The 21,301-nt window shown below is 42.2% G+C and overlaps 1 protein-coding gene across 1 annotated transcript in view; it reads left to right on the plus strand.

Moving 5' to 3' along the window:
* Positions 1-21,221, plus strand: part of st14a (ST14 transmembrane serine protease matriptase a) — a 32,989-nt gene extending 11,768 nt beyond the window's left edge. Inside the window, exons 12-19 of the mRNA XM_083637657.1 lie at positions 10,453-10,557; positions 10,700-10,807; positions 10,899-11,012; positions 12,256-12,378; positions 12,577-12,760; positions 17,553-17,824; positions 19,301-19,437; positions 20,032-21,221. Coding sequence (XP_083493783.1) covers positions 10,453-10,557; positions 10,700-10,807; positions 10,899-11,012; positions 12,256-12,378; positions 12,577-12,760; positions 17,553-17,824; positions 19,301-19,437; positions 20,032-20,193 — 1,205 coding nt within the window. The 3' untranslated portion in view covers positions 20,194-21,221. The remainder of the gene's footprint in view (positions 1-10,452; positions 10,558-10,699; positions 10,808-10,898; positions 11,013-12,255; positions 12,379-12,576; positions 12,761-17,552; positions 17,825-19,300; positions 19,438-20,031) is intronic.
* Positions 21,222-21,301: the final 80 nt, after the last annotated feature.

Here is a 21,301-nt window from a genome sequence, read left to right on the forward strand (position 1 = left end):
GATACACAACAAATTTAGTTTTACACGAGATCCTACTCTTAATTGAGTACTTTCTTCCAGAGTGAGGATGGAAGAATGTCTCTCCTCTGATCATAGCATTGCATTGAATACAGTTAAAGCAAGGAAAATTACCATTCTGTACATCAGACAAAAAATGGGAGGGGCCAGGGGGGCGTGTGTAACAGTCAGCTCTAACGATCATATCTCGTACATTTCTTGCCCGTTTTTGAGCAAACAAGGGAGGCTCGCCAAATAAATGGCCCACTTGGGGGTCACTTTGTAAGATATTCCAGTGACTTAAAACACATTTTTTTATTTCCTGAGAAGCAGGTGAAAAAGTAGCAGCACACACTATTCTAGACCCTCGGGCAGGGGTGGACTTCGGGACCAACAGGTCCTCACGTTTCAACCCCCTAACTCTCTGTAGGCTGTTCTCAAGGATTGTGTTGTTAAAACCTTTTACCCTGAACCTTGTACATAGTTCAGCAGCCTGCTCTTCAAACATGTGGTCAGAACTGCAAATCCTCCTAATCCTCAAAAGTTGACTGTATGGCAAACCTCTTTTGAGGCTGGGGGGATGATAGCTAGAGTAGTCCAAGAAACTATTCCTGTCTGTCTGTTTTCTATACACCTTTGTCAGTAGTTGTTCAGATTTGTTTACAGAAACATCAAGGAAGGAGACAGTGTCTTCACTGTATTCTAGAGAGAATTTAATAGATGGTAGTCTGGAATTAATATAAATATTGAACTCCTCTAGTTGAGAGTGTGTCCCAGAAAACAGAAAAAATACATCATCAATATATCTGAACCAACACTTCAAAAAAATGGAGAAGGGGTTGTTATTATATACAAAGTCTTCTTCAAACTTTCCCATAAAGAGGTTTGCATAATTAGGGGAACATGGACTACCCATAGAAACTCCCTGGCATTGAAGATAGTAAGAATTCTCAAATTTAAAATAATTGCTATTAAGGATCAATCTTGACAAATCAACCAAAAAGTCAGTCGGGGGCTGAAGCGTCGATCTTCTATTCAAAAAATGTGTTAGAGCTTGTAAGCCCTCCACATGAGGAACATTAGTGTATAGACTGTTGACATCCATGGTACATAAGAATACATTCTCATCAGTGAGCTGTACAGCACCTAACCTATTCAAAAAGTCAGTGGTGTCTTTCAAATAAGAAGGAAGATCAGATACCAACACTTTAATGTGTCTGTCAAGATATTGAGAAATAGGCTCAGTAAGAGATTGTGTGCCAGCCACAATAGGCCTACCAGGCACTGGCTCAACACAGCTCTTATGGATTTTAGGTAAAGTATAGAACACAGGTCGCACAGGGTGCTTCTGTAACAAGAATTTGAATTCGTTTTGGCTGATAAGAGAATTAGCAAGGGCTGTACTAAGAAAATGCTCAACATTCTGAAAAAATTTAAGTGTGGGGTCACCCATTAGGGGAGTATAAAAATCTGTATTACCAAGTTGTCTCAAGATCTCTGTTGTGTACGCTTCTTTAGTCTGGATGACAACAGCGCCCCCTTTGTCGGCATGTTTTATAACAATAGTCGAATCAGTAGAAAGTGCACGTAATGCTTTCTTTTCTTGCAACTCTATATTAGAATAGAGTCTCATTTTATTTTTGTACAAGTGTACCTTTGTAGCTACATCCTCTTCAACCAGTCGGCAAAAGGTGGCCACGGAGGGGTTCAGGGCAGGCGGAACAAAAGTACTTTTAGCCCTCAGGCCTGGTTCAGACGTGGAAATAGGAACAGTCTGTGAAGGATTCAAACAAGGACGTGAGTGGGGGGCTCCCTTATCAAAGAAAGCACGTAGTTTAATGTTTCTCAAAAATTTAAACATTTCAATCCTAGTTCTAAAAGAATCAGCTTTAGCAGAGGGAATAAAGGATAAACCTTTTGAGAGGATGGATGCTTCTTGTGGAGACAGGGACCTGCTGGATAGGTTGATCACGTTTTCGCCCTCTGCCGCCGATTCCCTCTCCCTCTGCCGGTGCTGGCGGTGTCGCTTGCCTCCTCTTCGGGTTGGGCGGCGTTTGAGGCCCATATTCTGGTCTGGTACCTGCGTTGTGGGGGTACGCCTAAAAAAGGCTGCCGTCTGGAGCCCCTCACTGGCCCGTCGCTCCCCGAATCCTCCGTGGACAGCCCGTTATAAGCTGTGTGTTCTTCTCGTCTGCGTCGGTATCTCTGATAAGAACCTGAGCCGTCTGATGACAACCAGGAATAGACACGTTTGTTCTTATAGTCAAGGGTGTCTCTGCGATATTTGTTAAGCTTCACTTCCATGACCTGCTTCTCATATGTGTCTTTCAAAGTCATACATGTTGTTTCAATCTCTTTGAGCTGTTGCACGTCGATCTTGTTGGTCATCTCTTTCTTCAGATCCATGATCTCTTTTCTAGTTGTGGACAGTTCAGCGTCAACATGCTTAATGACAAGGAGCATGAGGTCAAAGGAACATTTGTTGAGAATTTCACACCATTGTTGGCAAAACTCGCTGTTGTCTCTTCCAAGCGCTGGTTCTTTGTTCATGCGTAGCCCTCTCGGTATGCGTTTGTTACGCCAGTACTGCGAGAGTGTGGAGCCGTGGAGGCTGGAACGGGTCTCTTTCTTTAGTAGAAACTCGTAGCGTCTGGCTAGTGAGGCCACATTGTCAGAAGCAAGGACATCGGAAGACAGTGCAGTAGACACGATTGGAAATAAATTTAAAATACCATCGGAGTCGGAATCCGAGAAGGCCCGAGTAGCAGCTCTTTCATCTGTTAGGCCGTCTATTTCCTGGTACGACGCCATCTTAGTCCGTTTCTGGCAGGTAGAAGGTAGAGGTGCGTCACCCAAAAATAATTGTCCAAATAGTCAGTGACTAGAAGTCACGACTGGTGAGCACTCTCAAAAGTTTCAAAAAGTTACGGTGCACGGCTCAAAAAATAATAAGAGAGGGGCAAAAAACCAGCACTCAAAATAATTCCTTTTGGTTGTTTTATTTACCTTCAAGCAAGTTTGACAATGTACGTTTCGGCGTGGAGCCTTCCTCAGCATTGTGCTGACAGAAGACGGACATGACGCATAAATAGTGTCAAACCGGAAATACAATCAATTACATTATCAAGTACTAGGAAATATCTCACAACATAAAATAACAATGAATATAATATCAAAAACATCAGAGAATATCAAAAAAGAGATAAAGGTACAATTTTAAACAGTATACTTGTATATAAGTCTGTATATATTACACAGCAGGAATGCAATAATGTTTTGCAGACGAGAAGAATGAGGCTGGATGGCCACACTTGTGTTAAATAAGCACAGATGAAAAGTCAACATATTAGAATAACAAAAAATCAGTAAGAAAATATTTAAAATAGAATTAGAAAAATACATAATAAAATGCATATAAGTGCATGCATCGGATAGAGATACTGCAGGTCCACACATGACGCTCCCACACTGCCTTACAGTGCAAGAGCATCATGCGTGAACCCACAGCACATCCACCCGACGCACCCCCTAAAGAAAACAACCTAGCAAAAGTTCTTCATTCAAGCCTTTGGGGTGTTCTGTCTGTAAGGTATGTATCCAAAATGCCTCTCTTTGTAACAAGGCCTTGTCTCTGTCACCCCCCCTCTTCAGTGGACTGACCTGTTCTATACCCTGGAACCTGAGGGAACACACGTCGTGACCAAACTCATTAAAATGCCTGGCGACAGAGGATTTTATATCTCTGTTTCTAATGCTACTCTTGTGTTCTGAAATGCGAGTTTTCAACTCTCTGATAGTTTTTCCAATGTATACTAGCCCACATGGACACTTCAATAGATACACAACAAATTTAGTTTTACACGAGATCCTACTCTTAATTGAGTACTTTCTTCCAGAGTGAGGATGGAAGAATGTCTCTCCTCTGATCATAGCATTGCATTGAATACAGTTAAAGCAAGGAAAATTACCATTCTGTACATCAGACAAAAAATGGGAGGGGCCAGGGGGGCGTGTGTAACAGTCAGCTCTAACGATCATATCTCGTACATTTCTTGCCCGTTTTTGAGCAAACAAGGGAGGCTCGCCAAATAAATGGCCCACTTGGGGGTCACTTTGTAAGATATTCCAGTGACTTAAAACACATTTTTTTATTTCCTGAGAAGCAGGTGAAAAAGTAGCAGCACACACTATTCTAGACCCTCGGGCAGGGGTGGACTTCGGGACCAACAGGTCCTCACGTTTCAACCCCCTAACTCTCTGTAGGCTGTTCTCAAGGATTGTGTTGTTAAAACCTTTTACCCTGAACCTTGTACATAGTTCAGCAGCCTGCTCTTCAAACATGTGGTCAGAACTGCAAATCCTCCTAATCCTCAAAAGTTGACTGTATGGCAAACCTCTTTTGAGGCTGGGGGGATGATAGCTAGAGTAGTCCAAGAAACTATTCCTGTCTGTCTGTTTTCTATACACCTTTGTCAGTAGTTGTTCAGATTTGTTTACAGAAACATCAAGGAAGGAGACAGTGTCTTCACTGTATTCTAGAGAGAATTTAATAGATGGTAGTCTGGAATTAATATAAATATTGAACTCCTCTAGTTGAGAGTGTGTCCCAGAAAACAGAAAAAATACATCATCAATATATCTGAACCAACACTTCAAAAAAATGGAGAAGGGGTTGTTATTATATACAAAGTCTTCTTCAAACTTTCCCATAAAGAGGTTTGCATAATTAGGGGAACATGGACTACCCATAGAAACTCCCTGGCATTGAAGATAGTAAGAATTCTCAAATTTAAAATAATTGCTATTAAGGATCAATCTTGACAAATCAACCAAAAAGTCAGTCGGGGGCTGAAGCGTCGATCTTCTATTCAAAAAATGTGTTAGAGCTTGTAAGCCCTCCACATGAGGAACATTAGTGTATAGACTGTTGACATCCATGGTACATAAGAATACATTCTCATCAGTGAGCTGTACAGCACCTAACCTATTCAAAAAGTCAGTGGTGTCTTTCAAATAAGAAGGAAGATCAGATACCAACACTTTAATGTGTCTGTCAAGATATTGAGAAATAGGCTCAGTAAGAGATTGTGTGCCAGCCATTTATTTGGCGAGCCTCCCTTGTTTGCTCAAAAACGGGCAAGAAATGTACGAGATATGATCGTTAGAGCTGACTGTTACACACGCCCCCCTGGCCCCTCCCATTTTTTGTCTGATGTACAGAATGGTAATTTTCCTTGCTTTAACTGTATTCAATGCAATGCTATGATCAGAGGAGAGACATTCTTCCATCCTCACTCTGGAAGAAAGTACTCAATTAAGAGTAGGATCTCGTGTAAAACTAAATTTGTTGTGTATCTATTGAAGTGTCCATGTGGGCTAGTATACATTGGAAAAACTATCAGAGAGTTGAAAACTCGCATTTCAGAACACAAGAGTAGCATTAGAAACAGAGATATAAAATCCTCTGTCGCCAGGCATTTTAATGAGTTTGGTCACGACGTGTGTTCCCTCAGGTTCCAGGGTATAGAACAGGTCAGTCCACTGAAGAGGGGGGGTGACAGAGACAAGGCCTTGTTACAAAGAGAGGCATTTTGGATACATACCTTACAGACAGAACACCCCAAAGGCTTGAATGAAGAACTTTTGCTAGGTTGTTTTCTTTAGGGGGTGCGTCGGGTGGATGTGCTGTGGGTTCACGCATGATGCTCTTGCACTGTAAGGCAGTGTGGGAGCGTCATGTGTGGACCTGCAGTATCTCTATCCGATGCATGCACTTATATGCATTTTATTATGTATTTTTCTAATTCTATTTTAAATATTTTCTTACTGATTTTTTGTTATTCTAATATGTTGACTTTTCATCTGTGCTTATTTAACACAAGTGTGGCCATCCAGCCTCATTCTTCTCGTCTGCAAAACATTATTGCATTCCTGCTGTGTAATATATACAGACTTATATACAAGTATACTGTTTAAAATTGTACCTTTATCTCTTTTTTGATATTCTCTGATGTTTTTGATATTATATTCATTGTTATTTTATGTTGTGAGATATTTCCTAGTACTTGATAATGTAATTGATTGTATTTCCGGTTTGACACTATTTATGCGTCATGTCCGTCTTCTGTCAGCACAATGCTGAGGAAGGCTCCACGCCGAAACGTACATTGTCAAACTTGCTTGAAGGTAAATAAAACAACCAAAAGGAATTATTTTGAGTGCTGGTTTTTTGCCCCTCTCTTATTATTTTTTGAGCCGTGCACCGTAACTTTTTGAAACTTTTGAGAGTGCTCACCAGTCGTGACTTCTAGTCACTGACTATTTGGACAATTATTTTTGGGTGACGCACCTCTACCTTCTACCTGCCAGAAACGGACTAAGATGGCGTCGTACCAGGAAATAGACGGCCTAACAGATGAAAGAGCTGCTACTCGGGCCTTCTCGGATTCCGACTCCGATGGTATTTTAAATTTATTTCCAATCGTGTCTACTGCACTGTCTTCCGATGTCCTTGCTTCTGACAATGTGGCCTCACTAGCCAGACGCTACGAGTTTCTACTAAAGAAAGAGACCCGTTCCAGCCTCCACGGCTCCACACTCTCGCAGTACTGGCGTAACAAACGCATACCGAGAGGGCTACGCATGAACAAAGAACCAGCGCTTGGAAGAGACAACAGCGAGTTTTGCCAACAATGGTGTGAAATTCTCAACAAATGTTCCTTTGACCTCATGCTCCTTGTCATTAAGCATGTTGACGCTGAACTGTCCACAACTAGAAAAGAGATCATGGATCTGAAGAAAGAGATGACCAACAAGATCGACGTGCAACAGCTCAAAGAGATTGAAACAACATGTATGACTTTGAAAGACACATATGAGAAGCAGGTCATGGAAGTGAAGCTTAACAAATATCGCAGAGACACCCTTGACTATAAGAACAAACGTGTCTATTCCTGGTTGTCATCAGACGGCTCAGGTTCTTATCAGAGATACCGACGCAGACGAGAAGAACACACAGCTTATAACGGGCTGTCCACGGAGGATTCGGGGAGCGACGGGCCAGTGAGGGGCTCCAGACGGCAGCCTTTTTTAGGCGTACCCCCACAACGCAGGTACCAGACCAGAATATGGGCCTCAAACGCCGCCCAACCCGAAGAGGAGGCAAGCGACACCGCCAGCACCGGCAGAGGGAGAGGGAATCGGCGGCAGAGGGCGAAAACGTGATCAACCTATCCAGCAGGTCCCTGTCTCCACAAGAAGCATCCATCCTCTCAAAAGGTTTATCCTTTATTCCCTCTGCTAAAGCTGATTCTTTTAGAACTAGGATTGAAATGTTTAAATTTTTGAGAAACATTAAACTACGTGCTTTCTTTGATAAGGGAGCCCCCCACTCACGTCCTTGTTTGAATCCTTCACAGACTGTTCCTATTTCCACGTCTGAACCAGGCCTGAGGGCTAAAAGTACTTTTGTTCCGCCTGCCCTGAACCCCTCCGTGGCCACCTTTTGCCGACTGGTTGAAGAGGATGTAGCTACAAAGGTACACTTGTACAAAAATAAAATGAGACTCTATTCTAATATAGAGTTGCAAGAAAAGAAAGCATTACGTGCACTTTCTACTGATTCGACTATTGTTATAAAACATGCCGACAAAGGGGGCGCTGTTGTCATCCAGACTAAAGAAGCGTACACAACAGAGATCTTGAGACAACTTGGTAATACAGATTTTTATACTCCCCTAATGGGTGACCCCACACTTAAATTTTTTCAGAATGTTGAGCATTTTCTTAGTACAGCCCTTGCTAATTCTCTTATCAGCCAAAACGAATTCAAATTCTTGTTACAGAAGCACCCTGTGCGACCTGTGTTCTATACTTTACCTAAAATCCATAAGAGCTGTGTTGAGCCAGTGCCTGGTAGGCCTATTGTGGCTGGCACACAATCTCTTACTGAGCCTATTTCTCAATATCTTGACAGACACATTAAAGTGTTGGTATCTGATCTTCCTTCTTATTTGAAAGACACCACTGACTTTTTGAATAGGTTAGGTGCTGTACAGCTCACTGATGAGAATGTATTCTTATGTACCATGGATGTCAACAGTCTATACACTAATGTTCCTCATGTGGAGGGCTTACAAGCTCTAACACATTTTTTGAATAGAAGATCGACGCTTCAGCCCCCGACTGACTTTTTGGTTGATTTGTCAAGATTGATCCTTAATAGCAATTATTTTAAATTTGAGAATTCTTACTATCTTCAATGCCAGGGAGTTTCTATGGGTAGTCCATGTTCCCCTAATTATGCAAACCTCTTTATGGGAAAGTTTGAAGAAGACTTTGTATATAATAACAACCCCTTCTCCATTTTTTTGAAGTGTTGGTTCAGATATATTGATGATGTATTTTTTCTGTTTTCTGGGACACACTCTCAACTAGAGGAGTTCAATATTTATATTAATTCCAGACTACCATCTATTAAATTCTCTCTAGAATACAGTGAAGACACTGTCTCCTTCCTTGATGTTTCTGTAAACAAATCTGAACAACTACTGACAAAGGTGTATAGAAAACAGACAGACAGGAATAGTTTCTTGGACTACTCTAGCTATCATCCCCCCAGCCTCAAAAGAGGTTTGCCATACAGTCAACTTTTGAGGATTAGGAGGATTTGCAGTTCTGACCACATGTTTGAAGAGCAGGCTGCTGAACTATGTACAAGGTTCAGGGTAAAAGGTTTTAACAACACAATCCTTGAGAACAGCCTACAGAGAGTTAGGGGGTTGAAACGTGAGGACCTGTTGGTCCCGAAGTCCACCCCTGCCCGAGGGTCTAGAATAGTGTGTGCTGCTACTTTTTCACCTGCTTCTCAGGAAATAAAAAAATGTGTTTTAAGTCACTGGAATATCTTACAAAGTGACCCCCAAGTGGGCCATTTATTTGGCGAGCCTCCCTTGTTTGCTCAAAAACGGGCAAGAAATGTACGAGATATGATCGTTAGAGCTGACTGTTACACACGCCCCCCTGGCCCCTCCCATTTTTTGTCTGATGTACAGAATGGTAATTTTCCTTGCTTTAACTGTATTCAATGCAATGCTATGATCAGAGGAGAGACATTCTTCCATCCTCACTCTGGAAGAAAGTACTCAATTAAGAGTAGGATCTCGTGTAAAACTAAATTTGTTGTGTATCTATTGAAGTGTCCATGTGGGCTAGTATACATTGGAAAAACTATCAGAGAGTTGAAAACTCGCATTTCAGAACACAAGAGTAGCATTAGAAACAGAGATATAAAATCCTCTGTCGCCAGGCATTTTAATGAGTTTGGTCACGACGTGTGTTCCCTCAGGTTCCAGGGTATAGAACAGGTCAGTCCACTGAAGAGGGGGGGTGACAGAGACAAGGCCTTGTTACAAAGAGAGGCATTTTGGATACATACCTTACAGACAGAACACCCCAAAGGCTTGAATGAAGAACTTTTGCTAGGTTGTTTTCTTTAGGGGGTGCGTCGGGTGGATGTGCTGTGGGTTCACGCATGATGCTCTTGCACTGTAAGGCAGTGTGGGAGCGTCATGTGTGGACCTGCAGTATCTCTATCCGATGCATGCACTTATATGCATTTTATTATGTATTTTTCTAATTCTATTTTAAATATTTTCTTACTGATTTTTTGTTATTCTAATATGTTGACTTTTCATCTGTGCTTATTTAACACAAGTGTGGCCATCCAGCCTCATTCTTCTCGTCTGCAAAACATTATTGCATTCCTGCTGTGTAATATATACAGACTTATATACAAGTATACTGTTTAAAATTGTACCTTTATCTCTTTTTTGATATTCTCTGATGTTTTTGATATTATATTCATTGTTATTTTATGTTGTGAGATATTTCCTAGTACTTGATAATGTAATTGATTGTATTTCCGGTTTGACACTATTTATGCGTCATGTCCGTCTTCTGTCAGCACAATGCTGAGGAAGGCTCCACGCCGAAACGTACATTGTCAAACTTGCTTGAAGGTAAATAAAACAACCAAAAGGAATTATTTTGAGTGCTGGTTTTTTGCCCCTCTCTTATTATTTTTTGAGCCGTGCACCGTAACTTTTTGAAACTTTTGAGAGTGCTCACCAGTCGTGACTTCTAGTCACTGACTATTTGGACAACTTATCAGACTCTGCAAACGGTATTATTTTAGCTTTAACCAACCCTGTATTGAGTTCCGTGAGGTTTTCATCCAGACTGTGGAACCACTGGCGTTTCAGCCTTTATGTAAAAGTCTAACCATTGTGGAATGTCTCTGCTGTGTATTTTATTGTGCTATGGACCCCTCTGAGCTGTGTCCTGAATAAAGTCTCAATCCAATTCAATGGAATGGAATGGAATGCTATTTGTATAATTTTAGCTGAACTCTGTGTTTCTCGCCTGGCTGAGCTGAAGTGTTATCCCTCTTCACAGCTTGTCCAAAGCAGTTCCAGTGCAACAACCAGATGTGCATCAACTCAAACCTCAAGTGTGATGGCTGGAATGACTGTGGAGACTTGAGTGATGAGCTGAAATGCAGTGAGTGGTAAATCCAGTATCTCAGACTATACTGATATTTTTACTATTGTATTAATTTACTAATAGTCTCTATAGGGTTGGCACACAGAATGTCAGCGCTGAGATATGGAGTATGTATTATTAAAAACGTGTTTCCTTCCAGAGTGCAAATCAACTGACATCAGTTGTAAAAATGGATTGTGCAAGCCCATGTTCTGGCAGTGTGATGGCGTAAATGACTGTGGAGACAACTCAGACGAGCTGAACTGCGGTAAGACCAGTTAAGCTACGGGCGACTTGAGCGACATGAGCGCGAAAAGGTCCTTACTCTGTTTTCTCATGTGTTTTTTTCTCTTTTTAAGGATGTAAATCTGGAGAGTTTGGATGTATGAATGGCAAATGTGTTTCTGAAAAGAAGAAATGTGATGGCAGGGACGACTGCGGGGACGGGTCTGATGAGCTGAACTGTAAACGACGTGAGACTGATTTACTCTCACACTGAAAAACTGTCCATTGCAACAAGTGATTGGGTCTAGTAGAGTTTTAAAATGTGTGTGTTGGGGGTTTTTTTCAAAGCAAACGGAGCAATTTACCAGTGGAATGAAATAATTCCACTTGACTCCAATGCAACAAATTAAGTGGCATTATCTTGATACTAGTGAAATAATGCATTATTTAATGGTAGTCATTTGATTAAAGATTTTTCTTTTCTTCCCAAAACTAGTGAAACTGCACTTAGTCTAGGACCTGGCTCAGAAATCTATGCACTTCAGTTAGAAGAGAATATCTCAACTGTTATAGACTAATATGACCCCTGTGAACAACTTGGGATGTGTGCCAAAATCTCTATACGGGGCGAAAAACCCAAAAATGGACCATTTGACACTACAGGATATATATACTATAGGAGTTTTTTTTAGATAAATTGCATATATATATATCTATATCTATATATAGATATATATATAGATATATATACCGTATACAGATCCTTTCCAAAAGATTAGAATATCATGGAAATACCATGGATGACCGTGGGCTTCAGTGGATTGTCAAGCAAAGACGATAAAAAAAATTGGCGGAGATTCAGAGGGAGTGGACTGAGGCTGGAATCAGTCATAACTGAGAAGTAACTGCTGATTTTCTTCACACTTCTAATTTCTTGAAATACTGGTTTGGGGGTTTTCTGAAGCTGTAGGCCAGAATTATGAAAAATGAAACAAATAAAGGCTAGAAATATTTCACTTTGTGTGTAATGAATCTATAATCTATGAAAGTTTCACTTTTTGAAAGGAATTATGGAAAAAAACTAACTTTTCCATGATATACACATTTTTTGGAAAGGATCTGTGTATATATATATATATATATATATATATATATATATATATCATCCTGGTTAGAGATTTTGGCACACGTCCCAAGTTACTCACAGGGGTCATATTAGTCTATAATAGTTGAGATATTCTCTTCTAACTGAAGTGCATACATATCTGAGCCAGGTCCTAGACTAACTAGAAACTTTATCTCAGATTTTTCTCTCATTTCGAGAATAGATTTGAATGAATCGACGACTAAATGACTTGATTTTTATTTAATCTTTTGCAAGGTGTGCCTAATTTTCCCTCTGCACTGTAGACCATTATGCAGTCTTTTTGAGTCTTTTTCATGGCTTTTCGAGTTGATCGCTGTCACATTGTTTTCTTCCCCTTTCTCTAGTCTCTGGTGTGGCTTGCACTGACCTTACATATAAATGTAAAAACAACAAGTGCATCAGTAAAGTGAACCCAGAATGTGACGACACACCGGACTGTGAGGACAAATCTGATGAGGCTAACTGCGGTATGTTGTAAACCAGATTCATCGGGCGCAGATGTTGGCTTCTGGCATGTGGCATTATTGTGCAAGATCAAAACTAGTTATTAACCCCATCTGCATTGTTTAGCCTGCATGACAAAACAGATGTGTATGAAGCTCAACCTCCATCCACTTTAGGTATAGCAAGCCTCCGTTGTAATTGACTGATGGTTTATCTCGCAGATTGCGGGACGAACCGGTTCAAGTCGGTACGCATTGTGGGCGGGCAAGAGGCAGAAGAGGGGGAGTATCCCTGGCAGATCAGCCTCCATATCAAGGGCTATGGTCATGTCTGCGGAGCATCCATCGTCAGCCCACGCTGGCTGGTCACCGCCGCACACTGTGTCCAAGATGATGCCAAGACCAGGTAGCTTCATACTTACCTCTATTTTCACCTCAGGGTTTCCAGTGCTAAGATGTTGCTACATAATGTTGTGACTCCTCAAATTATCTAGCAGCAATTATACCTCCGGGTGCTTCATTTTTACTTAATCAGTTTTCATGAGTGTACTGTGGCTAAGCGGCAACCTTAGGGGCTGAAGAAAATGAAGCCAATGTGGAAGTGTCAAAAACTGCAGGTAAATGGCCACTGAAAGCTGGCTGCAAAAGCGAGTACCCAGTGTTACAGCAGAAATAAACATGTTTCCAGCCTGGTTAAAAAAAATTTGTCTCAATCGCGTTTCAAGACTTTTCAATACAGCATGATGTTCATTTTGTAAATTATGGTCCCATTTAGAGTAAAATAGACAATGATTGGCCAACAACACCTGCTGCTCTAATTTAAATGATGTGCGCCAGTTCCATGGATGTATTAAGAGGGCCAGTTCAAATGCTGCAACCTTGCCTGATTAGAATGATTTTAGCAAGTGTTTAGTGAGGAGAGCCAAACAAGAACAAGTCCAGTTGTGATGTGTTGATGGGAATTAGTCAAAGAATGGGATTTAATCATTCCTCCAGATCAATGCATCTTGATCATGGCCACTTATTATGTTATGCACATGGCGCAAGTTAGTCCTGAAGCATTTCTGTAAGAAGGCCTTTCTGTAAGAATGCCGCGCCCCGAACTCATTTGATTGGTTGCCGCAACAGCTTCTTCCTGAAAACGTGTGGCAAGTAAATAATTTTGGTTAAGATTAGGGTTAGGGTGTAAAAAAAGTGCAGCTCAGGGTGTGCTTGGTCCTGTGGCTTAAGGGGGTAAGGTGCTTGCCTTCTAATCTGAGGACTGGCGTTCGATTCCTGGTCAAACCACACACATTTTTATAAAGCATTAGGGTTAGACATTAGGTTTAAGCAAGTACAGCAATTTGGTTAGGGTCCTGGTTAGATAAGAAAACCCTCATCTTAACCACATCTTTTTTACTTGCCACATGCTTGCCACATGGAATCTCTAGACCAGGCATTCCAAACCAATGTTCCACACCTGGCCGTGAAGGTATTGCAAGTGGGCCGCCAAATCATTTGCAAAAACATTACAATCTTCGTGAAAAAACAAAAACGTAATTATTATTAATCTATGAGAATGCCTTTCTCCATTGTTGAATGATAGTAATTGAATTTATAATCAATTATTTGTTAATTAGCCTTTTGCCGGCAGCCGCTCACTTTTAGTTTCTGATTTCTGTGTGGTGCTGATGGACAGCTCCTTTTGTGAACATAAAGGGCCCTATTCTCCCACAGGCCTTCGGCGCTAAAACGGGCCTTAAACGCAAAAAAACGTGCCTTGCGCCTGTTTTGGGACGATATCAATATGGCTTTACGCTGCCAAATGCGCTTTAGGCCGAATGGGCGTGGCGCAGTCCCAGAATGGGCCAAAGTGGGCGTGTCGGCGCTAAATACCGGCGTACTGCTATCTTCCGAGCTGGCGTACATTTAGCGCTTTGCGCCTTTGAAAAGCAGGCCTATTCAGTGCGCCAGTGTCAAGGAGTGCTCTTCTGCCTCTCCCCTGTCACCCTTCTCTGTCTCTCTCTGAAACCAGGCCTATTCAGTGCGCCAGTGCTCTTCTGCCTCTTCTCTGTCACCCTTCTCTCTCTCTCTCTGACTCCCTCGCTCAGACAGACACAACACATAGCAGCACCCAGCTTCCCATAGGAAATAGCAGTTGTAAGTTTACTGCCTGTGAATGTCCCTGTCCCAGCATGCAATTGGGTCCTCCATTTCGCTACTAAATAGCAACCAAATGAGCCGAAATAGATATAAAAGGTAGATCTAAAATAATGTGTAATGGTAAGACAACCTGCAATTGTAGAACATTTCAATATTGGACCAAATAAAACATTGAAATGAAACACCACCCTATGTGAAACATATATGTCCTCTTGAGCCTATATACTGTATACCCTGTGTGGATTTAACGTGATTTAGATAAGTGACAGCGGAACGCGCTTCGGAAGCTTCTACTGTCATCTGCTATACTGTGATGTCCGCTCCAATAACTTGGCCCTACTCCACATTTAGTTTTACAATAAAAACACATTTATGCAATGACTTTACATAATGTAGGCTATATTTATCTGCATCATCCTTCCTGCAGCAGGCGAGAGAAAATGATATCTTTCTGGACAAACTTTCACCAATCTAATAGGCTATATTTTTCTAGCTGATGCATTTAGAACATTATTTTCATTTTGATCTTGCTATAGTGTAGCGTATTTACATGCTTGCAGTATTGAAACTGCAGTTAGATTGGTTTGAGAAGCATAATAATATGGAATAATAGCCTATAATGCAGACAGACAGACTGGATGAAGGGAGGGGGGGGGCAGAGCGTTTGGCTTTCGTCTGGTTTTGCGGGATCACTGGAATTGGAGCTAAAAAGGCAAGCGTGCGATTCGTTTATTGCAGTTATCCAATGAGCATGACGGTGCATAATTTTACGCTTAAAAGGCGTGGTTGTAATGCTTTAGGCTGCGTGTAGCACCAGCACGACGATATCAAGTGCGCTGGTCCACGCCCACTGATTTGGGCTGCGCCAGGCGCTCGGCCTAGAAACAGCGCCGATGCAACGATAGGGACCAAAATGTCCTCTGAGAAGGCATTATTTGGTTTCTGTACTGTTTAGCTCAGATGTGGGCTGCCAACATTTTCGAGATTTTCAAGTGGGCCATGAGTCTGAAAAGGTTGGGAACCGCTGCTCTAGACAGAAAAAAAACCAAGGTGTCTGCAAGTCCTGAAAAGGTCTTTAAATATAGTGTTTTTAATTTTAACTGCAGTGTTACAGGTCTTAAAAAGGTTTATATCTGGTTTCATTTTCTCGTTTTTGTTTGTTTTCAATTATGAAATTGGTCTTATATTGGTCTTAAATTTGAGAATTATGTTTCTTTGCTATTGCAAACTGTTGCTGAAGTCCTATACTATCCAGGGATGTATTACCGAACGGACCTACCAGGCCCAGGGGCCCAGTAGCTCAGGGGGCCGATAACCTGGGGCAGATAACCCAGAGCCTCTTCACAGGGCCAATGCGTATCTTGCCCGGGCCTGGGACCAAATGATCCCTTAGGCCCCAACCCTTTATATTTGACAAGATGTTCAATACGTTAATGGTCAATTGGAGGGTTATTGTGCTTTTGGCTTGAATTGACTTGATTCACTCACCAGCAAAAAACAACAACAAAAAACAATGGTAATCTATTGAGTGGCTGGTAAAATTTGAACATTGACTAGCTATTTGGCTGGTGGACAAAAAATTAATTAAAAGTTAATTTTGGAGCCTGTATTGAGATACAGATCAATATTATTTCGTGTTATTGTGCTCTTGGATTTGAGTGTTCAGGTGGCTGGGCTGTAAATCCTGTTGAGATGCAGGTGAATGTATGTTATTCTGGCCTTAATCGTGCGTATGTGCGCTGTGATGGGGGCCCTTTATGCATCCAGGCCCAGGGGCCGTCATGTCATAATCCACCTATGACACTATCTTTCCATGATTTGGAAAGATGAATCCACGCCACGCTTTTGTCTCCTCCACACCTCAGTCAAGACACTATTTCCAGATTACAACTAGTTCAATCACAACATGACTCCAGTATGGACTTCCCTGCTCTGGCTGCCTGTTAAATCCCAGATCGATTTTAAGATCCTCTTCATCACCTAGAAGGACGTAAACAGTCTGTCTCCTTGCTGTGGAATGTGAGATCTAGTCTGGATCGGTTTCCACCACTTCTGGACCTGGGGGTGTAAACCAAGGAAACAGAAACAGTCCACCGGAAACGTGCGCCAAAAAATCTTCTGTGTAGCCGTTAGCTTGACGCAAGCTTAGCTAGAGCCTGATAACAACACAACACAAACAACACAAGTTGTATAGTACATAAAACAAAATGTTTATGCACTATGGCATCACCGCCACCATCGCCTGACACACCGGTCAAAACGGTGAAAGTGGATGCGACGAGACGAACGAGGTCGTTAACGTTGTTTGTTATCTTGTTAACATTATAATTGTCACAATCGGACGTTCGGTACGTCCATCTTTTGGTTTGTTGTTTTATTTTTTTATTCTGTTTCCGGTGACCGGAAACATTCGAGAGGTGTAAATCGAGCTGTTTCCGGCAGGTTACAGGCACTAGGTGGCCATTTTCTCCTTCATTTCGAGGAGAAAATTCTCCCCGAACATGAAGATTGATTGACAGCTGCCATGTCGTGATATGTTTGGTTGAAATGGGGTTGAAATTTGATAGTGCAATCATGTGACGTCAGCAAACTGTAGATTACTGCTATGAATGTGAAGTGTGAAAAACGAAAGAAATTTGATTTTTGTGATTTTCTTTGCATACATTATTAAATAGGTGCACTGAATGCCCAGGTATTTGAACTAAAATAAGATAAGTCATTTTTGGGTTCAGCTCGTCTTTAAGCTTCTTTTATATTGCTGACTATCCTCTGTTTTGTGAAGCATTTTGTAACTCTCTAACTTTGATGAAACTTGCAGACACCCTGAAAGACACTGACATATCTCCAGAAATAGTCCCATAAAGATTACTGAAAAAATTAAAAACTGATTTGAGCCATGTTATGATTGTGCTTGCAGTATGGTTTTCAATACCAGTGGCATTTTTTTTATGTGATGAATATGCCACCTTTTTATACAGTACATGCATATTGTGTGTGTGTGTGTGTGTGTGTGTGTGTGTGTGTGTGTGTGTGTGTGTGTGTGTGTGTGTGTCCAGATACTCCCAGCCTGGTGTGTGGGAGGCCTACATGGGCCTTCACATCCAGAGGCAGAATGGAAAGAACGTACAGAAGAGGAACTTGAAGCAGGTCATATCCCACCCATACTACAATGCCTACACCTTCGACAACGACATCGCCCTCATGGAGCTGGACAGTCCTGTGACCTACACCGACTACATCCGGCCCATCTGCCTCCCCTCCCCCCAACACATCTTCCCCCCGGGGGACCAGGTGTGGATCACCGGATGGGGTGCCACCCGAGAGGGAGGTGAGTCCAGACAACCAGAGAACCTTGTGTTCCTTTCCCACCCACTTTTGTGGCTTTGGCAGTTTTATTTAATTCCATTTGATGCTTTGACTCATTGTTTGGAAGACTGATGACTAGTATATTCTGATGGCCTATCGGTGTCACCAGTAATAAATCCCCCCACTCCCTTTTTTCTTATTTTATAAAGTAGATAATAGTTCAGTCTGAAATCAGTTGCTTATACCAGTAAATATGTTTAGGCTGTAGGCAAATAAATAAAAGCTTTTTTACAAAGTTGAGCTGTACAGAATAGTGAAAGGACCCCAGAAAGATGAATGGGGATCCATTTTAACTCATTGAATGCCATGGACGTCCTTCGACGTCCAATTAAATAGTGACGTAGAATGCCACGGACGTCCTTCGACGTCCAATGCGTTTTTTGACGGTGGGACGTCGATCAAAGCCTTCCGCAGCTCCTGTACAACTATAGTAGCTATTGGAGGTGTATAACCTATTTTACGGACTCATTAGGTGGCGACAGTGCTTGCTCGGTGCAGTCCAGATTAGAGACAGGTCCGAGAAACAGCCTAAAAGCCGTGGATCAAAGACAAACCGATGCATGCTCCCAGAGCCATTTGCTCTGTCGCGGGAGCTGACATTGGCTCCGAACAGGAGTCAATCCGCGCTCACAACTGAGCCCCTCTGTCCCTGTCTGTCTGTCTGTCTGTATAGTTTCTCCACCCGATTAGCAGCCAGGAAAGCAGCCCCTGACGCCAAACCATTCAGCAATCCGGGTTGGCTCTTCCCTGCTGTGGCGCTGAGAGCCGACAGCAGCACACAAACGCAGCACTCCGAAAATATAATGGTTGCGTGAGGCTGTGTGCAGTGTGGGGAGGAGTTTACGGGGGGAGGGGGGGAGGGGGGTGGTGCACGCCTCTTGCAATAATAAATTATATCACATTTAGGCATACTGGGTACTGTGGACCTGCCAAAACAAATGTCTCTATAAAGGCCATTATTGGAAGTTTTCTTGGTCACTATAAGCACCACATTACTGTACTCCCTACCTTAATCACATGACACCAGACTAAGTGGCATTGGTGGCCTAAAGTTTAGAGAAGTGATCTTATGACCGGAAGGTCGTTGGTTCAATCCCCTGGACCGGCAGGAGAAATCTGGGTGGGGAAAGTGAAGAGGCAGCATTTGCCCGTCCCTCATTACCACCACTGAGGTGCCCTGAGCAAGGCCCTTAACCCCAACCACACTCCTGAACAAGAGAGCATTGCTCTCAGTGAGACTCCCCTCCTGTATAAAATAAAGGTTCAAAGAAATGATAACTAGTAGGGCTGATTGTGTGTGTGTGTGTGTGTGTGTGTGTGTGTGTGTGTGTGTGTGTGTGTGTGTGTGTGTGTGTGTGTGTGTGTGTGTGTGTGTGTGTGTGTGTGTGTGTGCGCGCGCGTATGCCTGCGTATGCCTGCCTGCGTGTGTGTGATGTAGGCTTTGCTGCATCTGTGCTCCAGAAGGCTCAGGTCCGTATCATCAACGGCACGGTGTGTAACCGCCTGATGAAAGGCCAGATCACGTCGCGGATGCTGTGTGCCGGAGTGCTGAAGGGAGGGATCGATGCTTGTCAGGTACTGCGGCCCCAAAGCCCTCACTGGCCTGGCCCCTCTTTCTGTCCTGTCAGCTTGTGTTTCTATGAGCACTTCTGCTAAAACAGGTTTGTCACAAAGTGTTTCGCTGACCAACAAAGGACATGGATACTCAGGTTAGACCGATATGCTGGTTTGCAGAGACATCGAGCCGATATTGACCTATTAAAAAGTGGATATCGGCCACCTGCAATATGATGAATATGGGGGGGGGGGGAATGAAAATGGCCACATTTAAATATGGCACAAAATATTGGTTATCAGCAGCTTCAAACCAGAAATATTGTTATCAGTCTTCACAAATCCATATCAGTTAAGCCATAATAGATCAAAACAAGTACTGGTAAGTCACTTATAAAAAATTAGAGAGAGAGAGAGAGAGAGAGCGAGAGCGAGACATAAGGCAAAAGGGAGCAAGAGAAGGGAATAAAAACAAGGGAGAGGCAAGAGAGGAACAATAGGTGAAAAAGGAGGAGAAAGAGGAAAGGAGAGAAAGTGCGAGATTACACGAGCACAGTGTCCTCATGATGCAATAGCACCTATACTAACACATCACTACCTGTGTGTCTGTGTCAGGGTGACTCCGGTGGCCCTCTGTCCAGCCCGTCCCTGGGGGGTCGTATGTTCCTGGCCGGCGTGGTGAGCTGGGGCGACGGCTGCGCCCGCAGAGACAAGCCCGGCATCTACTCCACGGTCACCAAGTTCCGCGGCTGGATCAAAGAAAAGACGGGAGCATAAGACCGCATGAGGCCGGCCCAGCAAGGCCCAAGGACGCGGACACGGACTGACGACAAGTACTTGTTACAATCGAGCACCACTCTCCCTTTTCGACTGATGTAGTGGGAACTTTGCTCATATTCACAGCTGCAGTGGACAGTGCAGTTTGCTTAAAGAGCAACTACAACAAATTGTTATGTACACTGAAATTTTATGACTTCTGGTTTTGGTTTTAAATATTTTTGAAATGTAAATAAATGTTTTATTTTTGTGTTTTTAGATATTGTCATTGTGTGTTTTGAACAATATTGCAGTATGTGCCACAAATGAGAAGTAGCTTTTAGCTGTGATTGTTACAGATATGAAATGTGTACAGATATTAAATGCACACCTGTGAGATATTCTTTGACTCCAACAATCAGATTACGATTGATGCAATCATTTATCAGTGGCCTTACTATGAAGCTCCTCCCCCTTTTCCTTGTCGTCTTTGTCCTGAATAAAGGGAATCAAAGTGACTGCAAGCTCAAGTCCATCCTACCTCCTATGGCTTGGTATCTTTACATGACATGTAATGGCTTGGTATCTTTACATGACATGTACTGTAATGGCTTGGTATCTTTACATGACATGTACTGTAATGGCTTGGTATCTTTACATGACATGTACTGTAATGGCTCGGTATCTTTACATGACATGTAATGGCTTGGTATCTTAAGCATTTAGTATGTTCACATTTTAGTCCCACCAGGAGCCCCGACTTGGAAGGGAATGAGAATAAGTTGGTGATGTGATTGTTCGCTTTTAATTAAATGCATGAGCATTTTCTTCAGGGATTGCGTTTCATTTTAAGATGTGAAATACTTTTACATCCAAACAGAGTAAAATGGGTGGTGTAGTTTTTAGTTTTTAATCTTCTATGTCTAACCTGCCTATATGACACTCATGAATTGACATTCTAGACTGGGCAAGCTGTACTATCTCAAATCTGTCTGTGTGTAAATGTGTATTTTATAGTGTGTTTTTAAATAAAACATTCCTAATAATGCCACCAATTCTTTGCATACATGTCTACTTTGATGCACTGACATGCATTTAATGTATACTTATTGCAAGGCTTCAATATGAC

This window comes from Poromitra crassiceps (assembly GCF_964638095.1).
Source record: "Poromitra crassiceps genome assembly, chromosome: 5".
In the NCBI taxonomy this organism is placed as follows: Eukaryota; Metazoa; Chordata; class Actinopteri; order Beryciformes; family Melamphaidae; genus Poromitra; species Poromitra crassiceps.